At 46.9% G+C, this 20,565-nt stretch overlaps 1 protein-coding gene across 1 annotated transcript in view; it reads left to right on the top strand.

The window, feature by feature from the left end:
* LOC142557841 (uncharacterized) overlaps positions 1-20,565 on the top strand; it is a 108,395-nt gene that overhangs the window by 32,480 nt on the left and 55,350 nt on the right. Inside the window, exon 2 of the mRNA XM_075670042.1 lies at positions 493-679. Coding sequence (XP_075526157.1) covers positions 493-679 — 187 coding nt within the window. The remainder of the gene's footprint in view (positions 1-492; positions 680-20,565) is intronic.

Genomic DNA, 20,565 nt, shown 5'->3' with positions numbered 1-20,565 from the left:
ACTGCCGCCGCACTCTTGTAGCGCTTCAGTTTTACATGTACAGTTTCGCAAGCGTTCACTCAGCATGGCCACGAGTGTTTACCGTTTGCACGCGCTGAATGAAACTGCAATTTTCTCGTGGACTTGATGTAAAATAGAAGCGTATTCCTTCAGGAAATAAAAGCTTGTTGGTACAGTAATATGCTCTCAGTCTTAGACTTGCGCGGTGGACACAGCAGTCGCTGTGATCTAAAAACAGTCAAGTTTCTGGAGCAATGATTTCCGCGCATCGGTGTAAACGCGCGAAGCCTTTAGTAAGCCTACCCATTGTTGTGCATGCCACTTTAGCGGCCGCATCAGAGCAATAAATGACACATTGTCCCTGCCATTGTGTCTGAAAACTGCTGGCACAATAGCCCCCACAGAAATGTGCCGGCAGGCAACTTTTTACCTCTCCTCCGGTAATGCATGTATAGGCGACGCCAAATGAAATAAATGGTTGCTGCGACGCAGGAAACAAGGCGATGAGCAAGTGGCGCAACATGCGTGACAAGTACTTCAAGCTGCGCAAGCAGGAGCTGCTGAACCGGCGCCTGTGCACGCCGCGCTTTCGAAAGCCAGTCAAGGTGTGGCCCTTCTACCACGTGATGCGCCAGCTGTTCGATAGCAAGAACACCGCGACGCTGGAAGACTCGCAACCGTGAGTAGGGGGAAAAAATTCACCGACAATTACGATACTTCCTAACGCGAAATTTGAGCACAGCTCTATACGCATTTTCATTTCGCAATATATTGAGGCAAAGAACTTGAAAGAGGCACATAGCAGAGTCAGCAATCTTCGCAACTCTCATCTGCGGGTCAAGCGTGTCAGCTTTATGTGTGACTCGTTGAAGGTTCCAGGGTTATCGCTGGTGCCGCTTGGCTTCCATAAAGTGCTAAACAATTTGCATTGTGCATACAATCAGATTACAAAACAATAGCAAACAGTGACAATTCAAACAAGCGCGAATGAGACCAAACCAAGCAAACAAAACAAGCGAGAGCGACAGCTGACGATAGTATGAAAGAAGCAGTCTGGCTGAGACCAAACACGAGTATGCATCGAGCGGTCAGGCGGGTCCACATGAAACCTGTTTCCCGCTAGCACTTCACTGAAGAGGCTGCTCTCATTAGTCTTTGCCATTCGCGGCTCGCGTCTTTTCATATGCCGCTCTGCATTCACTCTGTCATCTTTCGCTGTTGCTCTCGTTCGCTTGGTTACGCAGCCGCTGCCACTCGTCGCAGGAACGGGCCATTAAAAGCTGTGCTCTAAAAAATGACTTACATACTGTCCAACAGCCGCAGAAATATGCATCGCAAAAAAGTCAGAAGCACCATTCGATACATAACCTTGATCCAACCATTGTAGACTAGAATTTTCAGCACATGCAGTGCACAGCCATCTTGTTCTGCGGGCACAGGTGTGAACGAGCAAGAGGGCACACATCGTGTACTTTTTGCATGCATGGTGATACATACGGTCTGGACCGGATGAGGTGTGTCTTCTCTGCAGGAAGCAAGAGACAAAGGCAGGCATCATGATGACAAGAATTGTTTTTACATCATATGTATAAAGTTGTGATTCAATCACAGTCTTTAATGGTTCTGGTTAACACGGGGTGCAGGACAGCGTTAAATAACCTTCCGTGTAGAGCCAAGACAACCGGCAGAGAGGTACATTGTCAAGGAAAGCGGAAGGACCTCCTCAGAAAAAGTCGTCTGCCTGGCCCTTGTGGTTTCTTTGTTCTCAGAGTCATCTCGGGGAGGCGGTGTGGGTGTGCAGGTGCCAGTGTCTAAGTGTTCGCCGCAGACTTTTGGTCCTCTTGTCGATTTGCGATTTCTGTAACCTCCTCCCTTTCATTGCATTATAGTGTACTAGAATATGGGGTAGTGTGTTCAGGGAGGACTCATGGCTGCTGCATTTCATGTCGAAAGATACGAGATGGCGCCACCAGAGCATGGTGTGTTGCATGAACAGTGAACAGAAAGTGGAAATGAAAACAGTGAACAGACAGCAAACAGGGCCAGGAAATACCTCGGATAAGAGAATATAAATACCTTGGTATAGGGATAAACGAAGGCAATAGATATATGGAAACACAGGAAAAAACAATAACGGTAAAGGAGAAGAGAAATGCGGCCATAATGAAGCACAGAGCGCTATGGGGATACAATAGGTACAAAATGCTCCGGAGTACGTGGAAAGGTGTAATGGTTCCAGGACTTACTTTTGGAAATGCGGTTGTTTGCTATAAATCAGGGGTACAATCATGACTCAATGGGAACCAAAGGTCAGTGGGACAGCTGGACTAGTTTTGAAGTGAGAGAAGCTCGAAGTAAAATTGATTATGAAGAACGACTGAGGAATATGAAAGAAAGTAAATGGGCTGGGAGAGTGTTGAGGTATCTGTATAGGAAAAACATGGATTCACAGTGGCGGAAAAGAACTAGGAAGCTTACCAGCAAGTATGCGGCCTGTAGAGTGGGCAACACAGCAACAAAGAACATCAAGCGAAAAGTCAGAGAGGCTGAAATAATCTCATGGGTGGCGGCAATGTAAAAGAAACCTGCCATGAGGAACGACTTAAGAGGAAAGATTGAAATCAGGAAAGAAACAGTTTATGATAAGTCAAAGGGAAGCTCATTACTTTTCAAAGCAAGATTGGGATGCCTTAGAACACGCACCTATAAAGTGAGATATAAGAAGGAAGAAGAAGCATGTGCTTGCTGCGGTAAAGCTAAGGAAACGATGGAGCTGGTTTTATTACAATGTGACGATGTCTGCCCAGCGGTCAATTTAGGCACCACTGGTCTCCTTGAAGCCCTTGGGTGCTGCGAGAGCAGGGAGAAAGTAAACATGTCCACAATAGAGATTAGTAAGAGGCGATTGGAAGATGGTGGAAGAAAAGTAGGGAAATGACAAAAAAATTGGAGATGTACAAAAGCAAAGTTCGCAATAGAAAATTTGGTTGTGGGAGTTCATAGCGTTTCTTATTTCTTTTCTTTTTTTCTTTAACCTAGGTAGGATATTAGGCAGCATGAGCTTGGTGGTGCAATCCACCGCCCTGTTCCAAAGGGGATGCTTATAACATCCGTCCTGTCACATCTTGCACCGCTTCCGATGCTCTGCGGTGCTCTGCATACATCGTGCTTAAGAATCTGCTTTTTAATCATGTCCCTGCTTCAACAGCATTGTCCAAATCATTAACTATGGCTTCTCAGGCGGAGCCACCACGAGGTTCAAGAAGAGAGCTAATTTCCTCACCAAGACATGCATTGCCCGAGCTGTCTGCTTTTGCGAAGTTATAAGATGACAAGCAGTTTACAACAATCAGGAACTGCGTTGGTGTGGGATGCACTCAAAAAGTTTACACCCTTTGGGGATTATCTTGTCCCCAAATGATAATCTTCATCTGCTTTGCTTGTGTTTCCTCTCTTGAAAATTCGGAGCTCACTACTTTCCCGTCGAGAATGCCGTGTCAAGCTGATAACACGCAAGCCGTTCGTGACTAGGAAGTGCCGGGCTCACAGCATTAAAGAAAGTAAATGCGGGCAAGACAGATGACCAATATTGTTTGGGGACAAAATACAACCCAAGGGGTGTAAACTTTTTTTAGAGTGTGATCATTCAATCCACATTATTGTCTGACAATGCACAGAGAACAACTGTGGAAGTGCCCATGCAATTCTTAAAATTACGTGTCACACTTGGAGAAAATGTATCAATGATAACCTACTCCTTCTTATGCAGATATCACTAAAAAATACATGCACATTATGTAAGGAGACTGGCAATATGCATTTCTAAAGTGTCAGGATCAACAATCTATTGGATATAGCAAAATTAATTCATTACAAGATGATTATTTACCTAATTACTTAATAATTTAGATAGTATGAGTAATGGAAACCAATAAATATTGTAATTACTTATTTAATTAGTTATCGTAAGTTCTAATTACACGAGTTATTTCAAAGTAGGAAAACTAAAATGTATTCAATAGTTAAGTAATTAATTAGATGTGTTCAGCTCTTTATGTTGCGGTGACAACCGCTGTATATATAATTCGAAATGGAACACCTCAGGGAAAATTGATCCTTTATTTTAAAGAACGCATCATTTGAGCGACATAAACTAAAAAAAAATACCACAAACTACACAACCTTCGACGTATGCGCTAGCGGCACGCTGACAACGGCAGGAAAGAGCGACGGACGTTGGCGGCGGCGGCGCTGCAGTCGCGTGGGCTGGCATCCAAGTGCCGGACTTTTCCACACTTGCCGCCTAAGGGCAGTGCATGGTGCATGCCGCCCCTGAACAGGATCTCACGTGTAATGCAAAGACGTGGGATTGTTCCCCACCTGCGGCAAGTTGTTTATTCATCAACTTTCATTGCCATTAATTTGTCATTTCTGTAAATCAATTAGTAAGTACAAGTAATTGCCCCTGTTTTTCCTTAGTGTCTTAGTTTGTTGGCTTCTCCATGATATGATTGATAAAAATCTGGCCCCTCGGTTAACCCCCTTCTGCAGTTGGATACAACTCAAGTCTGCAGTGAAGCCCTGCCCACGCCCAGGCTGCAAATAGTTCATACTTCAGACTTTCCCTGTTGCCTAACTAAGGTGGTAACCGCAAAAATGAAATTATAAGTGCATAATTTTACGTTCTCACTCGTATATTATAGTGGAATGGTGAAAGCCTAATACTTTATTAAACTGAAATAGAACACTTGATTCGCTACAACTATTTATTTTCAAGTTTCGCTTCAGTTAGCAGTGAAGTTTCATGAGCAAAACGGTGTCAGCAGGGAAATGAACTGTACCACGAACTTTTTATGAGTGAAATGCTCAGACTGCACACACTTTGTCCATGTCTGTTGCTCACCTCATCTCTTCCGTTGACAGAAAGACACTTCAAGAACAGCAGACGCTCCTGAGGTATCAACTACGACGCTATTTTGAAGTGGTCGCATGACGACAAGTTTGTTTGCTTATGTGATTGGCTCACAAATCTTGTGCAGTCCATGTGCCTTGGTTGCCACCTGCTGTTTTTTTAATTTGTTAGTTACATGCTTTGTTGCGCAAGTCAGCGCACGGAGTCGCAGGGGCCAAAGTGGTGATGTTTTCTGGGAGAGGAGGGCAATCGACAAAGCAAAGCGAGCAAGAACGTTGCCCGGACTTGCGACGCTCAATTTCAGGCCATTCATAACAGTTGGCATCCCAAGAAAGTACCGAGAAAGAATTCATTGCTTTCCTCCTTCCCGTCACCATCACAGACGCTAAATGAGGCGGGACCCATCTTCGTAAAATGGCCACTCGTTTTGCATATCGCACATGCCCGTCTCTTCGCGAAACACTTGATTTTTTAATGGCTGTTGTAACCGCAAAACCTGCAGAATAATAGCATGTCGCGTTTTGCAGATTCCTTAAAGGGACACTAAAGGTTACTATTAAGTAACGTGGACTGTTGAAATACCATCCCAGAAACCTCGAAACGCTTGTTTCGTGCCAAGGAGAGACTTATTTTAAGAAAAAATGCGTTCTGAAGTGTCCGCGTACCTCTAGCGCAGTTCAACTCGCCCGCCCTCCGATCGAGGAGTACTGACATCATGGTCTCATAGTGACGTTGCGCCATCGGTGAGTAGAACGGCGTCCGCAGACGGCGCTACGGCTTTTCTGCGCAAAACGCAAACGCGCGGCCAGAAACAGAGCCAAGACAGAGCCGACAGCAGAGCGAAAGCAGGGGTATGGTGGCTAGCGGAAGGAGAAACGTGCGACCATAAGCTGGTACTTTATTCTATGACGCAAACTTCGACGCTTGTCACAATGGACCCTGACAACGACAGATTGGCTCGCGATGCTGGGCTCAACTTCAGCGATTTGAGCACTGACGAGCGCGACCTGCTGCTGAGGGCTCGCGCTGCCAGGGTCGTTGCGTACTACGACGGCGGCCTCGACACCGGCTCTGCGGAGCGGGAAAGCAACGAGGGCTTCCCACGACATCACAAGGACGTGGCATTCTCACTGCTTGTTCGAAATGAAAGTTTCGCGAGCCAGCGGAACCCGCACAGCACGACGCGATAACGAAACTACTGAAACTCCAAAGCGTGTGCGGCGCAGAGTCGAGCGCGCAGAGTCGAGCGAAAACGAAACCTTTCGAACACCCATACTACTGAAGGGTAACGTCAAAATGTTATTTTTTCTTAGAATCGAATAGATGTAGACAAGTAGCATTTCCTTCCGTCTTATAATCGAATAAAATGATATCTTAATACGAGTAGTTGAGTATTAGTAACACAAATTATGAGGAGTGCTTTCGTCATCGGGCTAGTACCAGAATGTCGCTGGGGGGTCTCAAATCGTGTCATGCATTTACCTCGATTTCTCGGTTACTAAAGCTCTGTTCGCGATTAGATTGACGCCTTAGACGTTCTAGAACATTGCTCTACCACTTTAACTTGACTTTCTGGTAACCTTTAGTGTCCCTTTAAGGACGTTCGAATGGCATCCGCGTTTATGTTCGCAGAGCTCTTATGGATTTCTAGGTCCTGGAACATGAACTGTCCTTGCTGTTTTCTTTGCCACGGCAGTCTAGCTTACGTAAGGCTTGCATTAATCAGTACAATCTAACAACAACACGATCATAGATTAGTCGTTTATTCAAATTTGACAAGTCACAACGTATTTCGATGACTTCACAGAGCCACTGAATACGGTAAATCATTTCTGCGGAATAGCGCAAGGTGGAGGAACGTTTACGAGGAAGGTTCACTACACTGGGTGACAGCGTTTCTCATTCCTGAACCTTCCTCCACCTTGAGAGGTTCTGCATGCAAAACTGTTCTGCCAGATATTCATGCAGTGCCTCTCTGCTTTGAGTTTTCGATTAATTAGCACTCGTTCATCTCGCCTTTGTGGTTAGCTCAGATGGCGTAGAGCAACCGCTGCCCCAGAAACGCATTTGTCTCGGGTTCAATCACTGGACCTGGAAGAATTTTTCTTCAATTGCGAAACTTTCTCATAATCCTGTAAGGGTTTTCTTTGTAGCCCAGCGCTACACTAGGGTGGATGGCAATTTTTTTTTTTTGCAGTGAAGCTAGTTTCACTAGTATCGTGTCCACATGTAGAAACAAACTATCATCATCAAGATTAGCTCCACCATCGTCATAGTCTTCCACAACTGGCTTGTTGGCGCCCTTCGGTGCTACCGCACAAACGCACTCGTGCCACTGCTTCTGTGTTCGTCGTCATCATTAATTAATTAAGAAACACAAAGACGTAATGAACGATTGAGAAAGATATTAATGAACCGTCAGGATTTACCCAGTGATAAACACCGGGACCGCACGTTTAAGCTTCGCTGGTTAACCATATGTACGGAGTGCTCAGGATGATAACTTTTCGTAGTGTTAACTATATTGCCAGAGTTAAATATTAAATGTTAACTATATTACTATGTTATGCAAGGTTCGTTTCCGAAATGGTAACACTATTTTTTCTTTACCCACTTTTACGCTAACGTTAAACTAGAACGGTTCAATATAAAGAACAGGAGCGGTCCCAATATACTATATTGTGGTGCCCCGGAAATAACCGGCAAATCACACAAGCAGAGACCATAACTGGAAACACAGTTTCACCCAAAAGGCGAAGCATCGATTGCGATAGCAAACTACAAGACCGCTATACAAAATAAGGATAGGAGGTTTATTGGGCGTATAAACTTGCAAACATTTGCTTGTTAATTAAATTAACTGTCGCGATCCACCCGGGTTCGTAAACAAGGGAGGGCTCGAGGCACCCTCCGTTAGACGGACGCTCCACAGCGTGGTGGTGCTGAACGATTACTGACCGCTGAGCAGCTGTGCTCGTCAGTGTTTATTGCAGTGCGGTGACTAATGCTACCTGCCGAGCTTGGCAGGCCACCAAGCCTGGCGGCGGACGAACATTATGCCTGGGGGGGCATCACGTGCTTGCTACATTAACAAGTGCAGTGTTAGCGTGCACAGGCAAACATGCACACATCACACTCAATGACCGCGAACAGTCACTGTCAAAACGCTGGTGTGAGGAGGCATGGCAACAGCAGCGAGCGAAGTGACCTTCATGCTGTCTATCGCTTCAACGCAAACTGAGCGGCGAGAACACAGCACGCACAAAAGTATAAGCCGTCGGCTCACCTACGACTCTGCCCCCAATGCAGATCGCCTTCAAGATGGGGTGCGCGCGACTGCGAATACGTAGTTGCTGCCAGATTACATCGCCCCCCCCCCCCCTCCCTCCTCTCCTTCCGGTGGCTTGTGTGCAACGGAAGACGGTGTGCTTCCTCCTTGCGTGCGCAAAATTGAGCGGCGATCTTTGGCTGCCCTCGCACGCTTTTACTCGCACATACAGCATACGGCGCACGGCAACGGTGTTATCGCCCTTGGACTTTAAACGGAACATTGTGGCGACAGCAACGGAAAAAATGCACCTGAAGTGTCTATATAATTGTTATCGCAATAAAAATAAATTGGACGTGATTTGTTAAATAGGCAGAAATCCAATTAATTATTAAAGAGTGCACCTTACCTTAAGAATAAGCGCTTGCTGTGAAGCAAAGTCGAAAGGTTCTTAAAATGAAAGTAAAAAATAATTACGTCAGTTTGTCCAGATTTATCGAGGACACACGCAAAACTGTGAGTTACTGTGCGACCACAGAAAAGCTCCTCCTGAAGCCATGCAGAAAAGGTGAAGTAATGTCTGCCAAAAAGTGAATCATGCAGTTTGCAACAACAACGTGTTCAAGTAGTTTACAGCAGGAAGAAGTAAGATATATCGGGCTATAATTTGCCAGCTGTGCATTGTTCATTTTGCGTGCATGTGCATAGCCTATACGTAAAACTTACCTGTGGCACATAGCACAATTCAAGTGCCAGTGCTTATCTCAAAACTGGTGTTATACTGAGCATTTTTTAAATTTGTTTTTGTTTAGAAAGACCTCACAGGCCTATGAAGAGGCATAGGGTGAGGGGGGCATATGGCACAGTTTATCACAAGATGCAATCGGTAAAAAGATATTGATGCATAAAGAGATTCAAATATTGGCACAAAACGATGAAATTTGCATATTTACAGAAAGATGTCAAAAAGAAAAAAAGATAAAAAGCAATGAACAGATAAGCATTGCATAAAAACAGCAAGCACAACAAGAAGTATTACATAAAAGCAGCAAGATACTTTGCGTTGAGATGTTATACACTGTGTAATGTCAAAAACAGAAAACAAACCATGGCATAATGCGTGACAATGCATTGAAAACATAAATGTAGTGGGCTTGATAAGTACCCATGTATTAACTCAACTTTACGCACAGTGTGGAGAAAAATGTTTGACCAAATTACTGCAAAAGGCATCATGATATCTGAGCGAAGCAATGCTATCCAGAAGGCTGTCCCAGAGACGGATAGCACGAGGCAGTGGTGAAAAGTCAAGTGCTCATGTCGCTCCAGATACACGGACACAGCTGAAATTATTGTGATATCTGCCTGATGTGAAGACGTGTTGTTTCAAGCATGGTAGGGATAATCTGTCAGAGTGAATGAATTTATGGAATAATGACAGCAGTGCAATATCATCATGAATGCTCAACAACTGCAACAATACTTCGGTATGATCTGCGTTATGCTAGACTGGGTTCTGTAATTATGAGTAACGAAACGACTTGCCCTATTCTGAATGATTTCCGACACTTCAATTAGGTATTGCTGGTGTGGAGACCAAATGGGAGACGCGTACTCTAGCTAGGGTCGCACGAATGTTAAGTAAGTCATTTTACGCAAGGCAGATAGAACACTGCACATGTTCCGGCGCAAGAACCCTAATGATTTGAATGCATTGGCAGAGACACACGTAATGTGCTCAGAGCATGATAGGCAAGGTGTAAGGTGCATGCCAAGATACTGTTGCGGGGATGTTGGGAGTATAGAAGATTGTATTTACAATATATATGTATATATATACACAATGAGTCACAGTAGTTAAGATGGCTGACAACCAACAACACACAGCAGCCAGCGTCCCACGATCTTCTTCTTCGTCTCTTCTTCCATCCTTTCATAACAGGACCCCCGGGTGGTCAAGCACTGTCTCGGTGCATGGTAGGCGAAGAATTGCAAGCAAAGCATGGCTTCAGCCGCGAAACGTGGGCGCTGTCAACAGGCGTCGGACTTGAGGATGCATCAAACTGCAGCGGCGCAATCTCGTAATCTACGTTGTTAACTTGGCATAGGACTTCATAAAGCCCTGTGTAGCGAGAGAGAAGCTTCTGGGAGAGGCCAACCCGACGACATGATGACCAAAGGAGCACCCAAGCACCTGGCGTAAACTTAACATTGCGATGGGACTGGTCATAACGCTCTTTTTTGTATATGCTGTGAGGCTAATAAACGAGATCAGCCGATTTGACGTGCCATGTGAGCGCGATTGATGACTTCACGAGCGTACTCAGTTGTAACACGTGGCACAGAAGGCAGGATGGCGTCGAACTGCAACACATATGAGAGGTAAAAGGGTGAGTATCCTGTGGTGTCATGTCGGGACAAGTTATACACGAATGTCATGTAGGCCAGCGTGGCGTCCCAGTCACGGTGATCGTTGGAGACGTACATCGACAGCATCTCTGTGATTGTTCGGTTGAGACGTTCCGTAAGACCGTTCATTTGTGGGTGGTAGGTGGTGGACAGCTTGTGCTCAGTGGCACAAGAGCGGAGTAGGTCAACTCAAGACAAGAATGAGCAGCCGCGGTCTCTAAGTAACTGTCGAGGTGCACTGTGGTGGAGAATGGCATCATGGAGGAAAAAATTGGCGGCGTCTGTTGCGCAACTAGTCGGCAACGCCTTTGTTATCGCGTAGCGTGTCGCGTAATCAGTAGCGACGGTGATCCACTTATTCCCTCAAGTCGTCGTCTGAAAAGGGCCAAGCAAGTCAAAGCCTACGCGAAAAACCAGTTCAGAGGGAACTTCAATTCGATGTAGTCGTTCGACAGGTGGCAAGGGAGGTTATTCCGGCACTGACACAATTTGCAAGTTGCGACACAACGACACACGGAGTGGTAGAGACCTGGCCAGAAGAACTGGCATCGTACGCGGTTGTATGTACGCAAAACACCAAGAAGATGTCACGTCGTCGGTGCATCGTGAAGTTGTTCGAGAGCGACGGATCACAGATAACGAGGAAGGGCAAGGAGCAACTCAGGGCCGTCAAAGTTGATATTGAGGGCGTAGAGGCCGTTGTGCTGAAAGAGCATGCAGCACATGGTGTCAGTGCTGCCGGGTTGCACTCCGGCGATGATGGACTGGAAAGATTCGACGTGTTGTTGTTCAGCGCGCATGTCGATCATGTCAGTAAAAGCCATCATGCAGTTCACCGGATCATGCGCAGCAGGCTCAAGGGAATCCACGGGGTGACGAGAGAGGCAGTCAGCATCCTTGTGCAGACGTCCAGACTTATAGTTGACAACAAACGAAAATTCCTGGAGCCGCAGAGCCCAGTGACCAAGCTGTCCTGTAGGGTCCCAGAGGGAAGACAGCCAGCAGAGTGCTTGGTGATCTGTAACGACCGAAAACGTGCAGCCGTACAAATATGGCCGGAACTTGGCAACAGCCCAAACTAAAGCCAAGCACTCCCACTCGGTGATGGAGTAATTTCTCTCAGTAGGTGACAACATGCGGCTGGCGTAAGCTATCACATACTCGGTACCATTCTGCTGTTGGGCGAGAACAGCGCCGATGCCCCACTTGCATCAGTGTGGACTTTGGTCGGTGTGGATAAAAGTGGGCAAGTATGGGAGGGGCGGTCAGAAACCCTGTGAGAGCGGCGAATGTATGGGCCTGCTCCGGGCCCCATGAGAATGGCTTGTTCTTCTTTAGAAGATCTGTCAAGGGCCGAGCAACGTCGGCGAAGTTTTTGACGAAGTGGTGAAAGTAAGAACACAGGCCAACGAAGCAGCGCACGTCAGAAGCAGAATGTGGCACAGGGAAACTGCGTACGGCGCAAGCTTTTTCTGGATCTGGTTGGACACCCGATTCGTCAACGAGGTGTCTGAACACGGTAATCTGACGGCGCCTGAATTGACACTTCGAAGAGTTCAGTTGGAGGCCGGCTTTTCGGAAGACTGCAAGAACGGCAGCGAGTCGGGTAAGGAGGCTGCCAAACATGGGAGAAAAAACAATAATGTTGCCAAGGTAACAGAAACAGGTGGTCCATTTGTAGCCTCACAGAAGAGTCCATCATACGTTCAAATGTCACAGGAGCATTGCATATGCCAAAGGGCATGACTTTGAACTGATATAAACCATCCGGCATCATGAAGGCCGTCTTCTCACGCTCCATTTCATCAACTGAAATCTGCCAGTAGCTGGATCAAAGATGGATGAACGAGAAGTATTTAGCTCCGTGCAAGCAGTCCAAGGCGTCATTGATGCATAGTAATGGGTAGACGTCTTTTTGTGTGATCTTGTTTAAGTGGCGATAATCGATGCAATAACGCCAGGTACCATCTTTCTTTTTTACTAGGACGACAGGTGAAGTCCAAGGACTGGCTGATGGCTCGATGACCCCTTTGAGGAGCATTTTGTCCACTTATGATTGGATGACTTGACGTTCAGCATGCGATACATGATAGGGACGCCGACGAATAGGATTCGTGTCTCCGGTGTTCATGCGGCGCTGAACAGCAGATAGATGTTTGGCCTAAAGGCCTGTCGCCGAAATCAAAGATGTCACTGTACCATTCAAGAAGGAGATGCATGTCCGTGGCTTGTGCTGAGGTGAGGTCAGGTGCAATCATTTTCGCGAAGTCCTCCGTTAACGAACCAGAGCTGTGAGCTGCAATTCTTGCAAGCCACTCTTGGCATTCAGCCACTGCAAGCCACTCTTGGCATTCAGACTCAATGTCAAATTGGGAACCGCTACTAACGCTGGCCAGGAACATTCCGGCCAGAATCACTTGAGGGCACAGGCTGAAATTCAGAAGCGGTAGAACGACATTGTTATTAGTAACCTTGACCAACGTATGCGGAACAGCAATGTTCCGGTTCAAAAGCATGTCGATGATGGGGCGAAGCACATATTCACCATCGGGAACCTGTGGCTGGGTGGTCAAAGTGACGTAAGTAACTGCCTCGGGTGACAGATGCACATCGTGAAGCGAGCACAAGTGCGGTGGGGCGGTGATCGGAGCATTGGCGAGTTGAGGCAGTTCTAACTGAAGAATGCCGGTCACGCAGTCGATGAGAGCAGAATGAGTGGATAAAATGTGCAATCTAAGGATAACGTCATGAGGGCAGTTGTCGATCACAGCAAAGAATACGAGTAGGGTGGCCAGCTGTACTTAAACACGCAGTACACATTCCATGAACAACCAGCATGACGCCGTCAGCCACACCAAGCACTCGGGAAGTTGCTGGGGTGAGGACCTTCTTTAAACATCTACGTAGGCTAGCACTCATCACAGATACGTGGGCTCCAGTGTAGATGAGTGCTTGGGCAGATACACAGTCTATTTTAACATCAATTACACTTCTCCTTGTGGGCACAAACAGAGGATTTGCTGCAGTAGTCGACAATGCAGCACCACCTTCAAGGGCTGCATTTTCTAGTTTTCCAAAAGGGGTGAGTCCTAAAGCCACAGGGGACCTAAGGCGACGTGGCTGCGGCGAACGGGAAGATGGGCGACGTGTTTGTGGTGAACGAGACTAATGTCCGCGCGGCGATGGTGAGCAGCTGTACCACGTGTTCTGAGCAGAGTTGTCGGCACTGTAGACTTGGCGGTGGGCGAAACATTGCGGGCATTTCCATCAAAACAGCTCAGGTTGGTCGGCGTGCGACGTGTTGAGGGCCACGAGTTGGGACAGCATTGGGCGACATGACCTACGCAGCGACAGGTGAAACATATCGGCTGGTCGTCCACAGCTCTCCATTTAGTCGGGTTGCGATAACACAGAGAGAAGCGTCGGGATGGAGCGAAAATAGTACAAGGGCATTCGTTAGCTGGGATTGGCAACAACACACACAGAAAATGTTTTCAGGTTCCTGGAGAACGATGGCTTGTCTAAGGGGAACTGAAAATGTGGTAGGATCTCGGCTACGCGAACAGAAAGCTGCGGCCGCCATCGCATCCAGTTCATGTCTAACGATTCGCACAACGTCCTGTGATGGTGACGCATGCTGCTGTGTGGGTTGATCTTCACACGTCGGCGTTGCGGCAGTATTGGGAAGTCTGGCGAATGGTTGCAAGACACGTCGGCTTTTGGCCTGCTCGAATTGTCGGCACTCTTTAATGATTGCATCAACTGTAGAGCAGGTCTTGCACATGAGCAGATTAATAGTGTCGTCAGCAATGCCCTTAAGCACGTGCCCGACCTTCTCAGCTTCTGTCATGTTGTGATCGGCTTTACGACAAAGTGCAAGCACGTCTTGAATGTACGAGACATAGGACTCCATGGGGGATTGGGCACGGGAGGCCAGTTCCTGCTTTGCGGCAATTTTACGGCCAGCTGCTTTGCCAAACAACTCTGTCAATTTCTCTTTGCATTGGTCCCAGCTGGTTAGCTCCTCTTCATGGTTTTCGTACCATGCCTTTGCCGTGCCTTTTGGTAGAAAAACAGGTTAGCTACCATAAGCGTAGGGTCCCATCTGTTGATTCCACTCACGTGTTCGTACATGGCCACCCACTCTTCAACGTCGGCGCCATCGGTCCCGCAGAAAGTTCCAGGATTCTTGGGTTGCACAACGACAACCGAAGATGACAGCGACGTAACATGCGACGGTGATGTAGGAGGCAGCAACGACGTTGATCCCGAGTGCTCACCATCATTCATGGTGCGGACAGTGACGCGACGTCCACTGCGGAGCTCCGTGTCCAGCCGTAGTACCCCGCATCTCTCACCAATATGTGACAGGGATGTTGGGAGTATAGAAGATTGTATTTACAATATATATATACAAAATAAGTCGGAGTAGTTAAGATGGCTGACTAACAACAACACGCAGCAGGCAGCGTCACGCGATCTTCTTTCTCTCTTCTTTCATCCTTTTGTAACAACACTTATATTGTGCAGTCGGGGATATACTGCATTTACTCGATTCTAACACACCCTCGATTGTAACACGCACCCATTTTTCGTGACCAAAAAAATATAAAAATGAGAACCTCGATTGTAACGTGCACCCGTTTTCCACAACCAAAAAAAAAAAAAGAAGAGTACAATACCGCGCACCTCGTGATTTCATATAGAAATACTATTTTCTCTCATTTGGAGAAAACAGACTTATTCCCAATACACTAAAGTTGCGATGAATAAAAACACAAATGGAAGCAGCGTACCTTGCTGCCAAGATTTTCACTACACTGGTACGAGTCGCATAGGGCAATAGATATCACTCGTCGTTGCTATCAGACAATTCCTTATCGCTATCAACAGACCAAAGCATTTCATCCTTGGTGCCGTCCATGGCATTCGAAATCCCGCACTTTTCAAAGGCCTTGTCGACCATGACAGACAGGATTGTGCACCATGCATCCTTCACCCATTCAACAAAGTCTTGCAGCGAGGCATGCTTCATTTTATATGCGGGCGTGAATTCGTGACAGCCACTGACAAGCCATTCGGTGTAGAGCGCTTAGATTCTAGCTTTCATTGGCTTGTTCAAACAAACATCGAGTGGCTGGAGCTGCGATGTCATGTCGCCGGGTATCATGACAAGGTCAGTGTTGCATTCAGCCAGCTTGTCCTTGACGTGCTGGTCAAGGTGGCACCTGAACACATTGAGCACAAGCACCCCACACAGACCCAAACTACCGCCGAGTCTCTTCTGCCAAACGTTACCAATCCAGTCAGCGACCAAGTCTGTGGTCATCCAACCTTTTTCATTTGCACGCACAATCACACCACTCGGAAACACGATTCCTTTCAGGAGCATCTTCCATCTGAAGATATGGGGGCAGCTTGTGCCCATCTGCAGTGCAACAAAGCATTGCAGTGACTCCAGTTCTTTCATGGCTGGAAGACAAAACGTGCACTTGCTTCGCCCCCTTTTCAACGGTTGTGGTGGCAGGTATGTCAAAGTAGAGCGGCGTCTGATCGGCATTTCCAATCTGTCCGAAGTGGTAGCCGTTTCTATGGCGCAACTTCAAAATGTACCGTTAAAAACTGTGCAATTTCTCTTCATATTCTTTGCGCAATTTTTGGCATACACCTGTCCGCCTTCAAAGAGGAAAACCTTTTCTTTTCATAAAATTTGATAGCCGGAACCTGCTTGCTTTAAAGTCACTCCATTTTAGCCCTTTCTGTAGGGCTAACTGCGTCACCTGTACTTTGAGCAGATCGGTCATCACAGGCTGCTGTGCCGCTCGTTGCTCTTTCACGTATTCTGCGAGCAGCTCTGCTATTTCAGTGAAGCGGCCCTGCTTCGGTCCACTGAAACCTTTCCTTGTTGCTTTTCTAGCGAAAATATTCTCCTTCTGTTTGCGCCAGTCTCTCACGCAAGTTTCGGAAACTTTGAATGCTTGTGATGCGGCCCGATTTCCGTCCGTCTCTGTGCAAGTGATAACCTTCCTTTTAAATGCGGCATCATGGTGGACTCGGCGTGTCTTCGCAGTCGGCGCTTCCATGCTGATTGAATAAACGCAGAAAACGGGAAGATGGGCAGTAGTTTCACCCATAGAGTTTCTCACCATATTACCTAGAGGGAAATCAGGTGCTGCTATGCTGTGGTATGCGTGGGCAGGATGGGAATGCCGGTGTATTGTGACTTCGGATTGGCATTATTCTCGGAGAGCCAGGCAAGCACCGTTCTGTCTGTTGCAATGATTAATTTTCCACTAAAACAGCATGTAAAAAACTGCTTTTGCATTATTACACAAAAACATGTGTTGTTTAACCATGAGAACTTGATGAGACATTTATTTTAGGGATCACCAGCTGTTTGTGTGCAGGCGCGAGCAAGAGCGGGCGGGAGAGAGAAAATCTGGGGGCTTTTGCTCCTTGAATATGCCTAGGCTCATTGTTGAGTGCCATGGGCTCCCTGCAATGGTCAGGCGGCGCAGCGATCAGCGCAGCGATCGGCTCAGCTGTCAGCGCCACCGTGTCAGTTGCGCGAAACACTGAGGCGGCCACTGCTACGGAGGCATGCTTTTGCGGCGCTCGTTTGAAACCTGTTGGACGTTCTAAATTGCAGTTTTAACGCAATCGAAAACATCAAGGCATATTTTAGACCACTGACGCTTGAGAAAGGACGTCAGATTTACGACTACAACCACGAATATCGTCTCAAAGCAGTAAGCATCACGGATATCACAGCGAGGTGCTTAAATTAAATTATGGTGTTTTAGGTGCCAAAACCACGGTGTGATTAGGAGGCACGCCGTGGTGGGGGACTCCGGAATAATTTGGACCAACTGGGTTCTTTAACGTGGACCTAATTCTAATTACACAGGTGTTTTGGTATGTCGACCCCATCGAAATTCGGCCGCCGTGGCCGGGATTTATTCGCGCGACCTCGTGCTTAGCAGCCCAACACCATAGCCATTTAGTAAAGCAATGAAGGGGGCTAGTTGGTGAACGTTCGTGGTTATATTGCGCTCAGTTTTGCACAGACGATATTAAGTGAAGGACGGGACGTGGACAAACATAGCGCAATTGATGTAGCGCTGGTGTTGTATTGCGCTACGTACGTCCACGTCCCGTCCTTCATTTAATATTGTCTGTGTAAAACTGAGCGCAATATTACCATGGCCATAGCCACTAAGCAACCACTGCAGGTTGCGAAGTATTTGTCACAACATAGGAAGCATGCTTACTTACGGCGTCGAACTCAAAGTTAGTTAACAAATAATTATTTTATGCCACTTAAGCGAGCAAATACAGCCGTGGACGTCTCTTAACTGTCAATTGTCGCTTCATTACTTGGAGCATGCCTTGCACCTCACAATTGTAGAGGTTTTGGCGAATTGGCAGGTAAGTGCTTTTTGTCTCCATTGACAAAGTTCCTTGAGCATATTCTGGTATTGTCGTTCGGGCTCGAATGTGAGAGGGCATTACCACTGAAGCATCACAGAGAGCAATCAGCTGAGACTAAACAATGTGAAGACTGAACAAATATGCGCTAGCGTGCACGAGAGAAATACTAATTTTCGAATACTCAACGTGTGCTGCAGTGTACTCCAACCTTAGTTCTGTTGTTCTAACCATGAGAAAATATCAGCACGAATGAGCTTGGTTCCATAATTCGCGTCTTGATCTTGGCACAGGAAGAAACACAGCGCATACAAAGCTTCAGCACGGAGTGTTTACGAAGCTAGATTTGACACATAACAATAGACAATAGACCATATTCACACTATCAATCAGGTGATAGAGAAATGTGCGGAATATAACCAACCCTTATATATAGCCTTCATTGATTGTGAAAATGCGTTTGATTCAGTCGACACCTCAGCAGTCATGAAGGCATCACGGAATCAGGGTGTAGATGAGCCATATGTAAAACTGTAAGATATCTATAGCGGCTCCACAGCCACCGTAGTCCTCCACAAAGAAAGCAACAAAATCCCAATAAAGAAAGGCGTCAGGCAGGGAGATACAATCTCTCCAATGCTATTCACAGCATGTTTACAGGAGGTATTCAGAGACCTGGAGTGGGAAGAATTGGGGATAAAAGTTAATGGAGAATACCTTAGCAACTTGTGATTCGCTGATGATATTGCCTTGCTTAGTAACTCAGGAGACCAATTGCAATGCATGCTCACTGACCTGGAGAGGCAAAGCAGAAGAGTGGGTCTGAAAATTAATCTGCAGAAAACTAAAGTAATGTTTAACAGTCTCGGAAGAGAACAGCAGTTTACAATAGGTAGCGAGGCACTGGAAGTGGTAAGGGAATACATCTACTTAGGGCAGGTAGTGATCACGGATCCGGATCATGAGACTGAAATAACCAGAAGAATAAGAATGGGCTGGGGTGCGTTTGGCAGGCATTCTCAGATCATGAACAGCAGGTTGCCACTATCACTCAAGAGGAAAGTGTATAACAGCTGTGTGTTACCAGTACTCACGTATGAGGCAGAAACCTGGAGGCTTACGAAAAGGGTTCTGCTGAAATTGAGGACGACGCAAGGAGCTATGGAAAGAAGAATGATGGGTGTAACATTAAGGGATAAGAAAAGAGCAGATTGGGTGAGGGAACAAACGCGGGTAAATGACATCTTAGTTGAAGTCAAGAAAAAGAAATGGGCATGGGCCGGACATGTAATGAGGAGGGAAGATAACCGATGGTCATTAAGGGTTACGGACTGGATTCCAAAAGAACGGAAGCGTAGCAGGGGGCGGCAGAAAGTTAGGTGGGTGGATGAGATTAAAAAGTTTGCAGGGACAACGTTGCCACAATCAGCACATGACCTGGGTAGTTGGAGAAGTATGGGAGAGGCCTTTGCCCTGCAGTGGGCGTAACTAGGCTGATGATGATGATGATGAACCACTGTGCGTTTGTTTTGGAGTAAGACGAGCTAAACAACTACCTAAGCTAATCTACAAGAGCAGGGAATCAGTTTATGCACTGTGTGTTTTTACGGATACCACTGTTTTTTTTTTTCTTGTTTTTGCATTTACGTCTTTTCGTTTAACAGAAATTCGCAAGACCGACACGAACCGCGACGATCCACTTCAGCCGCCGGGTTGCTTCTCCCGGTTTTGAAGGGAAGCGGTATAATTTGATACCGACATCCCTTTCACGGTTGTGACAATCCTTAACGCAGAAGTATCTGCACTTGTTCTTTTTGTTCACACTTCTCACGAAGGAGCTGCCAAGAGGCCGCAATGAATTCATTAGAAAATTGGAAAGCAGGCTTTCAGGCGGGCCTGAGCGCACCATGGACAATGGTGAAATGACGGTGAGGGCCTACCCGCGGGTGCTCACTGCTGCTGCTAGGTGGCGCGACATGTACAGGCAAACTTCATTGCAGGGTGCCCATAGAGTTTCATATTAGTATTTATTTAGAAACTCCATGGCTGAGTGCAGTCGAGCTTGTTTTCCGACGCTGGCTGCCCGCGCGATGAGGCAGTGGGCACGGACGCCCCATTTGGTGATTGCTGTGTCTGAAGGGGCAAGGTTCTGACTGCTGTTGTATAAGTCGTGGGTTGGTTTTTTCGCCGCGACGATAGATTGCATTTTTTGCACACGCTGCTCCAGGAGGACACATGTAGCTGGCGAACGGAGGCCTCAGGAGAGCACCTGAGCAGGCAGCGCAGGATCTCCGGGGCACCCAAGGGATGGCAGGGGGATCAAAGCTGCGAAGCAGGGCGGCCCGTGGGTAGATGCTGCGGAGGCCGAGGCGTGACAGGGGGTGTTCGCATAAAAAATTGGCTGTCTGCTGTCGCGGACAGCCACACCCGTGGCACACGCGGTTCTAGCTTTGGTGTCCTTGTTGCCACTTTGGTGTCCAGGAGGCGCCACTAATCCAAAATAATGACACGTTGTTGCAATTAGTAAAAAACACGGTTGAATAAATAT

The sequence above is a fragment of the Dermacentor variabilis genome, chromosome 9 (genome assembly GCF_050947875.1).
Source record: "Dermacentor variabilis isolate Ectoservices chromosome 9, ASM5094787v1, whole genome shotgun sequence".
In the NCBI taxonomy this organism is placed as follows: Eukaryota; Metazoa; Arthropoda; class Arachnida; order Ixodida; family Ixodidae; genus Dermacentor; species Dermacentor variabilis.
This window is presented reverse-complemented; position numbering and strand designations above follow the sequence as displayed.